Source organism: Gigantopelta aegis, chromosome 6 (genome assembly GCF_016097555.1).
Source record: "Gigantopelta aegis isolate Gae_Host chromosome 6, Gae_host_genome, whole genome shotgun sequence".
NCBI lineage: Eukaryota > Metazoa > Mollusca > Gastropoda > Neomphalida > Peltospiridae > Gigantopelta > Gigantopelta aegis.
The window spans coordinates 83,202,929-83,220,009 of NC_054704.1; the positions used below are offsets into that span (position 1 = coordinate 83,202,929).

Consider the following 17,081-nt stretch of genomic DNA (forward strand, 5'->3'; position numbering starts at 1 on the left):
GCATCAATTGAGTGTCAGAAATTAACTCTTATACAATTCTTGGCTTTTTGTAATACAATCATCCTCAAGTTTATAACGTTTGGCTTTAAAATATAACTGTTTTCCACGTAACCGATTGGCGGTTCGCAGGAACTTAAAGTTGCGTAACCGTCACGCGAAAAGATCGATGGTTCGCGTAAAACACTGTTCCCTGCTTTACCAATGGATCAGCTGTCTCAATGATTATTTGATTGTAGGCACCGATGAAAGCACGTGCTCTTAAACATGTGGGTGCTGTTTTATAAAATATGTGTGCTTTCCTGTCTGTGGGAAAGTGCATATAAAAGATCCCTTGCTGCCTTAGGAAACATATAGCGGGTTCCTCTGATGACTGATTACGGGTCAGAATTACCAAATGTTTAAATGATTAATTAATCAATGTGCTCTAGTAGTGTTGTTAACACATTTTTTTTTCACAAAGTATGTGAACAACATTTTGCTTGATAAATCAGGTTTTCCATAAAGGTGTTTAGGACGACACTTCTAAAGAATAGTCCGGTTTAGGAAATAGTTACATAAACAAAATACTTAAAAATTCTGATATGCTTTTTGAAATCTTTCTTTAATGATTACACGTAGGTTGACCTCTGTAGTATTTAACCCATTGGTTTGAAGTAACTTGTTATATGTAGTACTAACTGATAACAAGTGTGCAATGGTATGGTTCCACTTGTATAACAGCAACACGAGGCGGTGGTCATGCATAGGGGCCATTACTTGAAAATTATGTTGATTTTTTTTTACACGGTACTTGTCAGTCCAGAGCACTCCCTAAAATTAGTTGTCACATGACCCTCTCGACAGTGTTGTATTTTTAACAGAATATATTCTGACATAGAAATTGTATTGAACTGCATGGAGTAATTAATGGTGTTGTGTAACCTTAAGGGCTCGAATAGACTGGACGCGGTGCGTGCGTTCTGCCCGACTGTTGCGTCTGCGGTTTGCTATTTGGGCATATACAATGTCCCCGAACCCCCCTCAAAAGTCGCTCTCTTTGGAAGCTCAGCAAACTCAAAACTGCCTTATTTTTAGAATTTTACAAAATCCTTAATCCGCGCCAGCACATTACTGAATATAGCTTACCTGTCTGTCTATCTGTACACATACATTTTACAAAATCCTTAATCCGCGCCAGCACATTACTGAATATAGCTTACCTGTCTGTCTATCTGTACACATACATTTTTGTTAATCCGCGCCAGCACATTACTGAATATAGCTTACCTGTCTGTCTATCTGTACACATACATTTTACAAAATCCTTAATCCGCGCCAGCACATTACTGAATATAGCTTACCTGTCTGTCTATCTGTACACATACATTTTACAAAATCCTTAATCCGCGCCAGCACATTACTGAATATAGCTTACCTGTCTGTCTATCTGTACACATACATTTTACAAAATCCTTAATCCGCGCCAGCACATTACTGAATATAGCTTACCTGTCTGTCTATCTGTACACATACATTTTTGTCGGTAGGAAGGAAGGGGGAACGGTTTTAATTAACGACGCACTCGGTACATTTTAATTACGGTTATATGACACTGGACATTAAAAACCACCCAGTTATAATGAACGAGAAAACTCACTGCCGTCACGCCATTTGTTACTCTTTTTGATTAGCAAGGGATATTATTATTATTTTTATGGAGCATCTCACAAACAGGTTAGAACATACCGTGGCATTTGTTACACCAGTTGTGGAGTACTGGCTGGAACGAGACATGTTCGTTGGTATCATTTGTAAATGACAGATAGGGCCTACCTATATATTTTGCACCAAAATCAGGACTAATTTTCTCCAATCAGGAACAACATTTTAAAAATATATATTGATTAACGATTCGCTAACTTACCATTAGTCACATAAACATGTAGTCAAAGTAATACAGTGGCTTGCTATTAAGTAGCTAATGAAGATAGGAAGGTCGTACTAAAGATATCATAGTTTTGTTTATCTTGTCCTTGACCTGCAAATAGAGAATAACAAGTACGTTTTGTTCATACAATATCCATGATACCAGAGCCAAATCTAAAATTTCGCAAGTGGCTATAAAAATATATACATGTATGTGTGTGTGTGTGTGTGTGTGTGTGTGTGTGTGAGAGAGAGAGAGAGAGAGAGAGAGAGAGAGAGAGAGAGAGAGAGAGAGAGAGAGAGAGAGAGAGATGGAGATAAAGAGGGAGAGGAAGAGAGAGAGAGAGAAAAAAAAAGAAGAGAAACACAGAAAGGAGAGGAAGAGAGAAAGAAAGAGGGAAGAGGAAAGAGAAACAGAGAGAGAGAGAGGAAGAGAGAGAGAGAGAGAGAGAGAGAGAGAGAGAGAGAGAGAGAGAGAGGGAAGAGGAAGAGAGAGAAACAAAGAGAGGGAGAGAGAGAGAAAGAGAGAGGGAGAGGAAGAGATAGAGAAAAAGAGAAACAGAAAGGAGAGGAAGAGAGAGAGACAGAAAGAGAGAGGGAAGAGAGAGAGAGAGAGAGAGAGAGAGAGAGAGAGAGAGAGAGAGAGAGAGAGAGAGAGATTCATCGACTGATCGACACCCCAGCACACAAAACATCGGCTGTCGAGTATCGAATAAATGTAAATGCATTGATACATAAATTATAAAATTATGAATAAAACAAGTGTAAACATATCATCATAAAATAGCAAGAAATAAAATCTCAGCAAAAACGACAAAAAACTAACAATTGTTACAATCAAACCATGGAAACGGTGTATGATGGGATCGGTGGTAAACATAAATCAATATTGCACCCATCAATACAAAACGAAAAACACAAAAGTGGAAAATATCGCACGTGCCTACAGAACATCTTTTAAAATATCTAACACATACAGAAGGTAGACCATGGAAATGCTGTCATATCTGCACCACATGGAGAACAGTACTCGCAGAAGAAAAATAGCAGCGCAAAACATGTACACAACAACAAAAAATTATTAATCAAATGCAAAAACATATCTTACTGATGACGGTAATAACTGCTGTAGTTGATTAAGCCTGGCTAGTTAACACCTGGAATCGGACACCTGGAATTGAACACCTGGAATCGAACATCTGGACGCTCACATGACTAACAGGTTTTCTCCTCAGACAAGAATTTGTCTCAAGGCCAGATTATTTTTTCTGAAGTTTGATATTTGTGTCAAGATGAGTGATGTTTCAATGATCGATTATAATCGAAAACTGGTTGGTTTGGCTCTACCAATTGATATTAAAGTTCCATAATTGATTGTGTAGAAAATATTAAGTGTAATTGTTCCTCCAGTTTACATGATGGAATTATTGGTGTAAGTATGTTAGTTGTTGGTGTTTGTTTTCATGTGTATATAAAGAAAACGTATGTTAAATAGTTATTTATTGAATTGTAGGGTCTATCCAAGTGAAAACAACAATAGGTGCACAATGTATGTAATTGAAATCCTTATATGACCATAATTCTAACCGATTGTGTAATCGAAAGTTGATCGGTTCGTGCAAACCAAATGCAACCGATAATCGATGATGAAATTTCAACCGATTCTCAATACTAGTCGAAACTATTAATTTTACTGCATTCTACTTATGTTAAGATCATACTTTATATCAGTGCTACTAAGAGCGTCCATCTGAAATGTAACTAAATACAATGAACGCAGAACTGAACCTTGGCGCACTCCATTCATAAAAGTCCATATTTGAATATTTAAAGTATTTAATCCCGTTTACTACATTTCCGTTTAATAGTTATAGACCATAATATTCTAGCTTTAAGGCGAATTGCACAGTATTTAATCCAGTTTACCACATTTCCGTTTAATGGCTTTATACCATGATATTATAGTTTAGAATACATCGCACAGCTTTTAATCCAGTTTACTTCATGTCTGTTTAATAGTAATAGTTATATACCATATAATATTTTAGCTTTAGGATGAATGATACAGTATCTAATAACATTCGTACAGATTCCAAATGCATGTTCATGTATCAATAATACATACCCACTCTACACATCGAAGTACTTAATTATGGTGCATACATTGATGTTTTCGCAGAATCATCACGTATCTCTTCCTTTAATAGTGTCTACTAAAACGAAAACGAAATTTAAGGGTTTTTTCTTGTTTAGATTACCCCAAAAAATCCAACAGCATAACAACACCCCCCCCTCCCCTGGACCCCCCTGGATCCGCTACTGTATATTACAGAAAATTAACTACGTGGTTATCATTATATATATATCGTAGTTAAATATTTTATTAATTTTTTTTAAAACCCCAAACAATTCGAAAGCAAAACAACAACAAACAAACAAAAACAGCAATAACAACAACTTAATGAAACATTAATAAATATTAAATTACAATTAATGTTATATATGATTCACTACCTTCATACAACATTCAATCTAACCCAGAGCTTATATATTTTTTATAAGGTACACATGCGTCGGAAGCGGAGTGAAACAATTCCACCCCAAACCACCCCCTAACTTTAAAATTAAAATGGTCAGAACATACATTGCCCCTTTAATTCAAAGACTAATAATTAATTCCCCATCCCAAATGTTACTATCATCTTCTGACGCCTATAATATACGAAGGGTTATAGGGTTGATCTCCCTTGGTGGAATGGTGATGTTTCCCTCCAATTCAACCAGTGCCACACGATATTATATTAAATACTGGCATGTCCTGTCTGTGGAAAAGGGAATATAACATGTTCCTCGCTGCTTTTCAGGAGGTGTAGGTTAGGTGGTGGCAGCAAGTTTCCTAACTATTAAAAACAAAAGTCAAATAATCTCCATGACATGAACTAAAAAGTGTGAAAGCTGTTATATATAACAGGCACAGTCATTTTGCGTTATCTCATCACGGGATGAGACGCAGAATGCGCCGTCGGTATTGGATTGACCACCGTCGGTGGATAATTGAGTTATTTCTTGTTACAACTGGTGTTATAAAGGCCGTGGTATGTACTATCCTGTCTGTAGGATAATGTATATAAAAGATCCCTTGCTGCCGACACCATATAAATGTAATTAAAATGTGTTGAGTGCGTCTCCTTCCTTCTTTGATCCCATCAAGCAATAAGACGTAGAATGCGCCGTCGGTCTTGGATCGACCAACGTCGGTGGATAATTGGGCTATTTCTCGTTCCTGCCAGTGCTCTACAACTGGTGTTAAAAAAGATGTGGTGTGTATTATCCTGTCTGTAGGATGATGTATATAAACGACCCCATACTGCTAATAAGAAAGAGTATCCCAATGAATGGTAGCAACGAGTTCCTCTCTCATTATCTACGTGGTCCTTAACGCCATATAAATGTAGGCCCTAATTAATGTGTTGAGTGCGTCGTTAAATAAAAAAACATTAATTCCTTCCTTCCTTCTTTCTTCAAGTAGTTCTGAGGTGTGGTTAAACAAGTCTTATTAACTCCCATGCCAAGTGAATACCTCGCCTTGAAGAAAAAGAAAGTAAAAAAAAAAGATAAAAAAAAAAGGAGAAAAAAAAGAGAAGATTATGTGAAGCCATTTAACATGTTTGTACTTTTGAAAATTCACATGATAAGGAGAGCTGAAAAATTACTCAACTTGTACTTAAAGTGATGAGGAGCCATAGTGATAGTAAACGGCGAAGTCTGCGTTTTATGTTTAACACTCAAGTCGATGCATTTTTCTTGTTCGTAGGATATCGTTTATTCATCGGATGACCTAGGATGTAGGTCAGTGGTAGAACGTTAGTCTCAAATGCCACTCAGTGATGGAGTCAGTCCTCGAAAGGGCGGGACGTAGCCCAGTGGTAAAGCGCTCGCTTAATGAGTGGTCGGTATGTGATCTATCACAGTCAGTGGGCCCAGTGAGCTAATTCTCGTTCCAGCCAGTGCACCACTACTAGTATATCAAAGGCCGTGGTATGTACTATCCTGTCTGTGGGATGGTACATATAAAAGATCCCTTGCTACTAAAAGAAAAATGTAGCGGGTTTCCTCTTTAGGATTATATATAAAAATTACCAAATGTTTGACATCCAATAGCCGATGATTAATAAATCAATGTGATCTTTAAACAAAACAAACTTGAAATTTTCCATTGTCCTCAATGAATTCTGATTTCCCCCGTCCCATCCAATGCTCCACGATTGACAAATCATAGGCCCTGGTATGTACTATCATGTCTATATGAGTACATATATAAAAGACCCCGTATTGCTTTATCGGTAGATATAAATGGCTGTCCTCTGTCGAAATATTCCAGTTTAAATAGTGCTGACAGCCTATACTGTTAAACAATTATTCCTGTCTTTCAATTCATTCATAATTTAATAACTCATTCATTAATTCATTATCTTTACGTGCACGTCTTATATAACACTTTGGCAGGACACTGCAGAAACAGTGCTAATAATACTGTAAATACATAAACCTCAAAATATCGACCATAGTATTGGCTACCTTTGTCAAGTACACTTGGTATATACCACCAACGGACAGTGTACTAATAAGCAAGTGATTACGCTAATGTCCACACGTTCACACTACTTGCACTTAAAACAAGATGGTAATTACAGACGATAGCGAGGTGTATTTTCTTCTTCTTCTTCTTCTCTTTCACACTTTCTCTCATTAAACAAAAGGCCGAAAGAATTACTACATCCAATCACCAATCACCATTCACAGTAGCCGATAGATACCGAAGATTACGGGAAGTCCCCGCTGTTTTCCGGCCCGGCTCTTGCCAAGCTGCATGGGTCCCATCACAGCGCGGGGATTTCGCTGGCTCATTTTACGTCAGCTTGCATCATGATGTTACTCGATTTCACGCCAGAATATCAAAAAGCCCAGCTCATCTCTGGAGCACACAAGAATGACGTCAATCGAACGGACTGGACTGTACACACTATCGGTGTCATTTGATTCGACCCGCACGTATGATCGAGCGACCTGCCACCCCTACGAGAAAGTAGGCAAGTCCCGTGGCGACCGTAAGCGTGCGTGTGGTGCGGTCTGCTCTGGGTGTAGTAGACAGGGAGGGCATGGCGGCTCTATACCCTGAGGGTACGCGCTACCCTCCAGAACAGAGCCTGGACCGAGCCGTGCCCAGGGCGGCACTCAGTCGGAGAGATGCAGTGTCGTTCTGTTCAAGTAACTGTTACTTAACTGTGCCAAGGTTTGAGGTAGGTGACTTTCTTTCTCTTCGGTTCTTTTGTGTGTGGGTTTTTTTTTGCGATTTATATTGTCAGATTTAACTTCAGCTAATTTGACCGTGCCGCTTTCTGAACATGCACGGTAAATTGTCGTTTAGACTCGACACTAGAAAAGACACAGTCCTGTGCTTTGTATAGTTGAATGGTGTTATGGTCAGTAGATTTTCCCATTGAAGACTATCAATGACAGAGTACGCTAGTGTAGTTTCACTATAAAGCCAAGGGACCAATCGTTTTTTATGAGGGGTGGTAAAATTCGAAGCTTATCATCCCAGGCGCGTGTGCACCCCACCTCAATACATGCATACCAGCCTTGGTGGTTTAGTGGTTACGCCATCAGACTTACGACTGGTAGGGACTTATCCGGTACACTGGCTCTGACCCATGTCTCAGTAGGTAGGTATAGGAGAAGCCATGTGTTTAGGGAAGTGACGTCACGTATCAACATGCGCGCGCATCTGGTAGGCAGAAGTCTATCATAATGGCCATTAGTAACAAAGCGAACTAGCGTAGCGTGAATAGCAAAGAATGGCCAACACGTGCTTAAATTACCGCTTGTAGCACGGGAACGCTATTCTACATAGCTCCTGTATGGAGGAGATACATGTACTCTTTCCACCCATAAAATTTGACGATTGACCGAGTTCAAAACTATAGCAAACTTCCTTTTTTTTCTTTTTCTTTTCACCTGAATAAATATTTTTAGTCCATGTATTTTTAAAGCGTCTGGTCCATATTTCAAGTAAAGCATTACAAACGAGTGCGCGCATACACAAATAAAAATAATAAAATAAAACGAGTAGGCCTATATTTTTTATTTAAAACTTTAAAAGAAATAATTGGCCTACACTTTGTTAAAGAAAATTATTTCTTTAAACAATTTTAAATAACCCATATATATATATATATATATATGTATATATACATGTATATATATATGTATATATATATATATATATGTATGTATGTACATATACATATACATATACATACATATGTACACATACCACACATACACACACACACACACACATATATATATATATATATATATATATATATATATATATATATATATATATATGAACATTTGTTACAAATGAACAACCAGTAGACAATATATAGACAGTAGTTATATATATATAACACATCAGACTTGTCTACTGGTTCATTTGTAAGGCTTTTCATCAACAATAAATTTAAGCAAGTATCTTATTAGAAAACTTTACAAAAACTTTAAAACTATTAATTTTATCAAGTCCTTTTTTATTCCTTAAACTTGCTGATATCGGATACATATTAACACATTGTATTAAAATGGAGGAACCTAAATTTAGTTTCCATACATGTTCCATGACCACACATACATTGCTCCCTCTAGCTACAGCGTCCCTTTTCAAATATTAGTACAGAACTTAGCCTTTTAAACCGGATACATCTCAAATTTACTTGGTCCCTCACCTTTGTGGTTCCATCTTCAGAACATTTTGTAGCATTATTTTTTATATATATATATATATATATACATAAAAATTGCCATTAATATTTTAATTGCCTAATCCCATGCAGGCCAGGACATAGTTTAATACGCAGTCGATCTAGGATTGATTCCTGTTGGTGGTCCTATAGGGCTGTTTCTCATTCCAGCCAGTGCTCTACAACTGGTGTAACAAAGGCTACACTATTTATTATCCTGTCTGTGGGCTGATGCATATAAAAGGTCCCTTATTGTTAATCGGAAAGAGTAATCCATTGTGTGACAGCAGCAGGTTTCCTCCCTAATATTATCTGTGTGATCCCTAAACATGTCCGACTCTATATATCCGTAATTAAAATGACGAGTGCATTGTTAAATAAAAGATTCCTTCCTTTCAAATCTAAAACAGTGTCAGTTACCTTTGACAAGAGGCACAGTTTCAAAGGCTATCACTTTCAACCTGATTAATAAACCAGTTAAAACAACAAATTACTGTAAATTAACACACATTAACACAATGCAAATATCATTTGATCATTGGTTTATAATGATAATAGAAAAAGAAAATAATAAATATGTGTTGTCTATTGTTTCTCGATATAATTTTATTGATTTTGTAAAGTCTGTTTTTATTAGAAAATAGAGATCCTGGTAAAAAAAGATTAAATCCAAGTGTTATCAATGTCATCATCACATACTGAATAGCCCCAATAATATTGCATATGGTAGTTTGGAAAGTCAGTGAAAAAGGTTCTGGTATCCTTCTTATGCACAGAAACATGAGATACTGTAGAAAAGAATCGCTGAATCTAATACCAGTGTTCTTCTTAGCATCCCTTAATTCACCCTAAAACTTGAACGCCCTTAATTCATCGCGAAAGGCCCATTTTTCATCCAAGAGTTGCCAGTTCTCTTTTTGTCCATAAACAGGGATCACTGATACCTAGAAAAAAATAAGAAAATTGGTAAATTTCTATGATATATAAGTATGAAAGTTTTATATTGTGTATATTGAATATTATTGAAATATTTGAATACACATAAATGTATTTGTGAAGACATATTGACATTGTCACTGATGACAATAATACTTATAAATACAATCAGCTCCCCTTTTCTTTCTTTATTTGCTGCAAACTAATTCAGATAACTTATATAATAAATGCATGTAACATAATTTATGTTTTTAATAAAATATGGTGGCTATCACCAACTTGTGGATCAATATCCAGTTTTATTATTAGTATTTATTTATTTTTAATCCCCAAACAAATGATTTAATACATCTGATATCCCACCCTGAAATGTTTATACCTTTTATTTTATTATTAAAAAATCAACTTACACATTACAAATACACCTGTGGATCACTTCTTCAATAAAAAAAAAAGTAAAACATAATTAACATATAATATAATTAATAAATGGAAATATTTCAGAACCATTTTCATATGAAACAATATATATATGCTTGATTGCACACACCACGCACAGCTCCCTGTTATTTAATTAAAAATATAAATACTCCAGCCACCTACATATTTTATGGCATAATACAATATAAAATATATTCAGATTTTTGTTTTACCCACTAATGGATCTGTCAATACAAACAAAAAGTTACATAAAACGTTGTTTGTCGATTGACTGGGTAGGCCTACTGTTCACAGAGTATCTATCTTTGTTTCCATGTCAGTTTGGTGGGGGCTTTTATTATTATTATTTTTTATTTTATTATCTTTTCAATTTTCATTTCAATAAATACTGACGTGTATTAGTATTACGAATGAATAACATACAACAAACCTTGTATAAAATGACGATCTCCGTTGTGGGATGGGCAAAGTTGATTGTTGTCAGCTTTAACTGTTCAACGTTTCGCTTCCACTGTATTTGATGAAACTAATTTCATAATCCTTATTACAGTGACTTGTGCATCTAACAACAACGTATGAAATTACCATGACAAAATACCATTCATCAAAACTAGTCTACACTGATTTAATTGACGGAAAAACATTCGATTGTTCATTACTACTAATGCCAGTATTGTCAACTGGTTTCTTGCCTACCAGCGCTCACGCGGTACCACGTGATCAAAACATGTGACGTCACCGTGGCTTCTCCTATAAGGGTACCACTAACTTCTCTCTCAGTAACTACCAACCACTAACCTACTTACCTGGACAGACAGCCCAGATAGCTGCAGTGTGTGCCATGGATAGCGTTCTTGAACCTTCATTGGATACAAGCACAAAAACAAATACAAACAAATGAATATGCATGCATACAATCATTTCAGCATTACCTTCAAGCATATGTATCCCCCCAAACCTCTATGGATAAAAAACATTTCAGTCCAACCAAGCATATGAGACCCCCATTTGTAGTGCAATCAACTGGAGCTATAAAAACTTGACGGTGATGCACATTTTTCATTGGTTAATTGGTCTTGTTTAAAATTCTGGGGCGTAGCCAGAGAGGAAAACCCAGACCTGTAAAATAAATATCAATTGTCATGGGAAAAATAAAATAAATCTGGGGAAATTCCAGACGAGGCAAGCGTCATGCTGCTTACGCCATTGAAATTTTAAGATTAATTAACTAGAAAATATTTCTTGCAGTTGTCCTTTTCAGGGATAGGATTGATTTTCTTTAGACATGTGTCAAAAAAAGGGCTTGGCCCCAAAAATATTAGTCTTATTAGTTTAAAAAAAATTTCAACATGGTAAATGTTTTTCAACAAATAATTCATTTCAATATTTGGAAAGACTGCCGAACAGTCCAGCATACATGCTAATAATAATACTATCACTAACCCTAAACCTAAGCCTGAAGGAACTGGTTAATGCAATGTTTGGAAGTCTTGCCAAATATTTCTACTGGAACTTACAAGTAATCATGATAACCATGGAAATAGGAAATGGTTTATTTAACAATGCACTCAACTCATTTTATTTACGGTTATATGGTGTCAGACATATGGTTAAGGAGCACACAGATATTGAGAGAGGAAACCCGCTGTTGCGACTACTCTTTTTGATTAGCAGCAAGGGATCTTTTATATGCACTATCCCACAGACATGATAGCACATACCACAGCCTTTGATATACCAGTCGCGGCGCACTGGCTGAAACGAGAAATAGGCCGATGGATGGGCCCACCTACTAGGATCGATCCTAGACCAACCACGCATTAAGCGAGCGCTTTACCACTGGGCTATGTCCCGTCCTCTATGGAAATAGATGCACACCGTACATACTATCAGGTACCTACAGTAATGTTGACCTCAACCATCTATATGTATACAGCTAAAACATGACCCAATGACACGGCCATCATACCTTGTCAAGAAAAGCTATCTTATCAGGCATATGGTACAATGAAGGTTGTTTTAAACAATCTTGCATAAATTCCACCTGTAAGTGTAAACCTATCTTATCAAATATATGCTACAAGGAAGGTTGTTTTAAACAATGTTACATAAATTCCACCTGTAAGTGTAAACCTACCTGTCATTAAGCTTTGTACACTAGTCTAGTGGTGCTAGTCTAGTAGTGCCTTTTGTTATTTAAGGAAGTTTTTATTTTTGTATATGCTACAATGAAGGTTGATTTAAACAATGTTACATAAATTCCACCTGTAAATGTAAATCGGATATGTTTGAAAAGTTGTAATTAATCAACGTTATATGTTGTAAATTTATAACTAGTCATTATCCCCCGCAACACGGGTATTAAAACGAGCATTAACAAACGAAAACGTCTGCTTATTGTTGAATACAGGATTACTAACAACATTATGTACAATTAAAGTCATAGTATTATGTTTGTTTTTTGTTCAATTTACTGAATATAAATAATCATTTTATTAACTTAAATGCTCACTAAATGTTACTATTGTTGACTTGTTGAGCTCTACACACCCTGCCACTTCCATAATACTTTATAATATTAATAATGATTTTACCAAGGAACTGAAAACAAAACCAACACCCAAACACACAGTAAAAACTCAAGCTAATGTTCAACTAACGTCTCAGCATATCAGGGCTCGAACTTGAGAATTTGTCTCTGATGGCAATTTAAAAAGATAATTGTTTGCGTGAATACTGAATAGGCTCACCAATAGCAATTTAAAGCCTGCCCATGGCAATTTTTGTAAAAATAATTTTTGCAGAAATTATTTTTGCAGCAAATAAACACAACTGAAAGGTTATTTTGCTGTGTATAGACACATATTTTAAAAATACTAATGGTATATACTGGCATATAATGTATACCAGACGTAAACATTTTAAATGTGGTAATGTTATATACTGGCATATAATGTATACCAGACGTAAACATTTTACCATCATTGAGGAGCTTTAAAAGTGCCGTCAATGATGCTCTCGACCTACAGCAATTTATATCTCAACGACGGCGACTGTGGTTGGTGCCGTTGATAAGTTCGAATTCTGCATTCTGTACTGCGCCATGCTTGAAGTTCATATTGCGGAAAGGGAAGCAATCTTTGCTTGTCCTATTATCAGCTGGAACTAAAAATTAATCACAAAATTAAACTCCTAATTAGCCCTAATAGTGTAACTTTTTACCAGCTTTACAGATAGCACGAGACGAACACAGATAAAAGTTTTAAATGTTTGTATTGTTTAATAACACCACTAGAGCACATTGATTTATTTGTCATCGGCTATTGGATGTCAAACTTTTGAAAACCAGCTACATTTTTCCATTAGTAGCAAGAGATCTTTTATATGCACCATCCCACAGACTGGATAGCATATACCATGGCCTTTGATAAACCAGTCGTGATGCACTGGCTGAAGCGAGAAATAACCCCATGGGCTCACTGACGGGGGTGGGGGGTGTCAATCTCAGACATACTGCTTATCCAGGTGAGTGCTTTACCAAGTCTGGGCTACAGCCTGCCCCACAGATAAAAGATTATGATTTATATAATCACTCCTTAAAATGAGGAATACTGTAAAAAAAGAAGAAACAAAAAGAGAGGAGATGGAAAGCAGAACTTGCTTATGAAACTTTATTACACAGCATATTGCACAGTTTGAGTGGCATTTGCTGCCTGACAGGAGTTTGCTATCCGATTCCTGTCAATTTCAAGCCTTGCTGTGCAAGATTAATGAGTTAGTGAGAAAAAAGTGGTGATCATCATGTAGGCCAAATTTATTATCAGTGGTCTCCCAGTGCACTTTTGCTGCAAACAGATCAGCACATACCATGCAGGATTTCTGCCAGAAGGTAACACGGGTATGGTGCCATACCCAAATATTTTTGCAGATTTTATTTTTTGTAAGTTAACCTTTTGAGAAGAGTAACGACTATTATCATTACTGTATGATTTTCTTAACCCTAACCCTAACCTTACCCCATTTTCTTTCCCCCTGTTGACTGTGATTGCATTCAATTCCATAGCGGAATATCCAAAAAATTTCTTTCTGCCAGAAATACTGCCATGGTCTTTATATAACATCTTTGGCTACTGAAAAACAATATCTCTGGCTGCTAACTGAAAAAGAATTGTCTATGAGTATGAGACGCCATCAGATTTCTTCTGTAATATTAACCTCTATTGTGGAAAATCAGGTACAGTCAAACCTGTCTAAACCAGACTCTCAAATAACAGGAATCCTATGAAACTGGCCAAGTTTCATGGTCCCACATTTTCTAAATTATAAAACGCAACCTTCTGCACACCGGACACTGTCTGAATCGTATAAATATTAGGCCCAGGGTATGATCTGGTTTAGACAGGTTTTACTGTATCTGGGCCAAGAGAGCATTCTTGATATTTCCTTTGAAAATTGACTGTATGAGAATCCAATTTTTTCTTCTGTGATATTAACCTCTACATCAAAATCAAGAGCACATCATTGAAATATCCCTTCATATCCATAACCACCATTTCATGGCTCCAATTTGTGATGTAAATTCCTGTAGGTCAGGGGTTTCACCAATGGCACTTTGTGCCGCAGGATACAAATTTCTGCCATTGGTAAGGCCCCTCAACGATGGCCAAAATGTATACGTTAAAATTTATACATAAATGTTTTCATTTGAAATAGACTTTTTGTTATGTTTCTTTGCTACAAATGTCACTTTAAAAAAATTAACATGGGTGGGAAATTCTTAAGTTCAAGTCCTGGATTTGAGTCTATATGGTATAGGACCAAAGCTTAAAAACTGACATGCATTTGCCACTTAAAACAGACAGTATGTTTTTTTTCTAATATTGATAATCAGTTTCACAAACAGCTTTGGCTTTACATCTTACAGCATTGTACGACTATTTAGATTAAGAAATTAGTGCTAGTGATGTCGACATTATGATGAGCAATTGATTAGATTAGATATTATAAAAATGAAAAAATAAGAAAGAAAACAAAACAATTAATGTAAATTTACATAAAATTAGAGTAATGTTTGTATGAGTACAAGCAGTCAAAAAGTTAATTTCTAACACATGCTTCCAGACTACAATTTCAATTATAGATACTTCATTTCCAGCTATTTAAGGTTGACCTAAAGCAAATTTAGTCTTTCCTCTTTTCCTGCTGACACAAACATCTGAACTGCAATGAAAATGCACCACCCAGTTTTTAGTTGTTATTGCAATCACATGAATATATAAGGTTGCAATATAATAGTTCAAGCACATTATCCTGGACACACACCTCGGCTATCTGTCCAGGACAGAGGGTTAGAGGTTAGTTAGAGAGAGGTCGGTGTAGTGGCCTTACACCTACCCATTTACTGGCCTCGGTGGCGTCATGGTTAGGCCATCGGTCAACAGGCTGGTAGGTACTGAGTTCGGATCCCAGTCGAGGCATGGGATTTTTAATCCAGATACCGACTCCAAACCCTGAGTGAGTGCTCCGCAAGGCTCAATGGAATGGGTAGGTGTAAACCACTTGCACCGACCAGTGATCCATAACTGGTTCAACAAAGGCCATGGTTTGTGCTATCCTGCCTGTGGGAAGCGTAAATAAAAGATCCCTTGCTGCTAATCGGAAAGAGTAGCTCATGAAGTGGTGACAGCGGGTTTCCTCTCAAAATCTGTGTGGTCCTTAACCATATGTCTGATGTCATATAACCGTAAATAAAATGTGTTGAGTGCGTCGTTAAATAAAACATTTCTTTCTTTCCTACCCATTGAGTTGTTAAACTCACTCTGGATCGGAGCCAGTACCGGGATACAAACCCAGTACCTACCAGCCTTAAGTCGGATGGCTTGACAACTACACCACTGATGCCGGCCAGTGCACGGAATTGAGTGTATATATAACACCCATGTAAGTAATTAGCAGGGTCCCGTTAAACTCGTTCTCGGTTGGAGCCAGTACCGGGCTGTGAACCCAGTACCTACCAGCCTCAAGTCTGAAGGCTTAACCACTACAACACAGAGCCTGGCTATTGCATTTCCAGTGGAGATGAGTGTATATCAGACACCCATGTAAGTAATTAGCAGTGTCCCGTTAACCTCGCTCTCGGTTGGAGCCAGTACCAGGCTGCGAACCCAGTACCTACCAGCCTTAACTACTATACCACTAAAGACCGGCCAATGCGTTTTCAGTGGAGTTGAGTGTATATCCGACACCCATGTAAGTAATTAGCAGTGTCCAGTTAACCTCGCTCTCGGTTGGAGCTTGTACTGGGGTACGAACAGAGTACCTACCAGCATAAGTCCGATGGCTTAACCACTACACCAACAAGACCAGCCAGTGCGTTTTCAGTGGAGTTGAGTGTGTGTCGGACACCCATGTAAGTAATTAGTAGTGTCCCGTGCAAAACACGACCCACTTCCTACACACATTAATCGGTGTGTTGTCCAGCTCTGGGTGGGAGCCGGTATCACGGTGCGAACCCATTACCTACCAGCCTTAACCAATGCACCACTGATGCCAGCCAGTGCGTTTTCAGTGGAGTTGAGTGTATATCCGACACCCATGTAAGTAATTAGCAGTTTGTGTCCTGTTAAACTCGCTGTGGGTGTGAGCCGGTACCGGGGTATGAACAGAGTACCTACCAGCCTTAAGTCCAATGGCTTAACCACTACACCAACGAGACTGGCCAGTGCGTTTTCAGTGGAGTTGAGTATGTGTCGGACACCCATGTAAGTAATAAGCAGTGTCCGGTGCAAAACACGACCCACTTCCTACACATATTGATTGGCGTGTTGTCCAGCTCGGTGGTGTGTAGCAGGGTGCCGAATCACTTATCCTTTCACTATGTACATACACTGATTAATGTCCGCATTCACACAATCAATACCAAATGTAGTTACTAGCAGGGATTTAAAATGTGGCTTTACTCTATTATCTGTACATGTATGTATACTCATGCAG

General features: G+C 37.3%; 1 protein-coding gene across 2 annotated transcripts in view; it reads left to right on the plus strand.

Annotated features, from left to right (window-relative positions):
* Window positions 1-7,019: 7,019 nt before the first annotated feature.
* LOC121375941 (high affinity cAMP-specific 3',5'-cyclic phosphodiesterase 7A-like) overlaps window positions 7,020-17,081 on the plus strand; it is a 162,315-nt gene continuing 152,253 nt past the window's right edge. Inside the window, exon 1 of one of the 2 annotated variants that reach the window (XM_041503665.1) lies at window positions 7,020-7,205. In XM_041503665.1, coding sequence (XP_041359599.1) covers window positions 7,065-7,205 — 141 coding nt within the window. In that variant the 5' untranslated portion in view covers window positions 7,020-7,064. The remainder of the gene's footprint in view (window positions 7,206-17,081) is intronic. The other variant, XM_041503667.1, reaches the window with a different exon arrangement.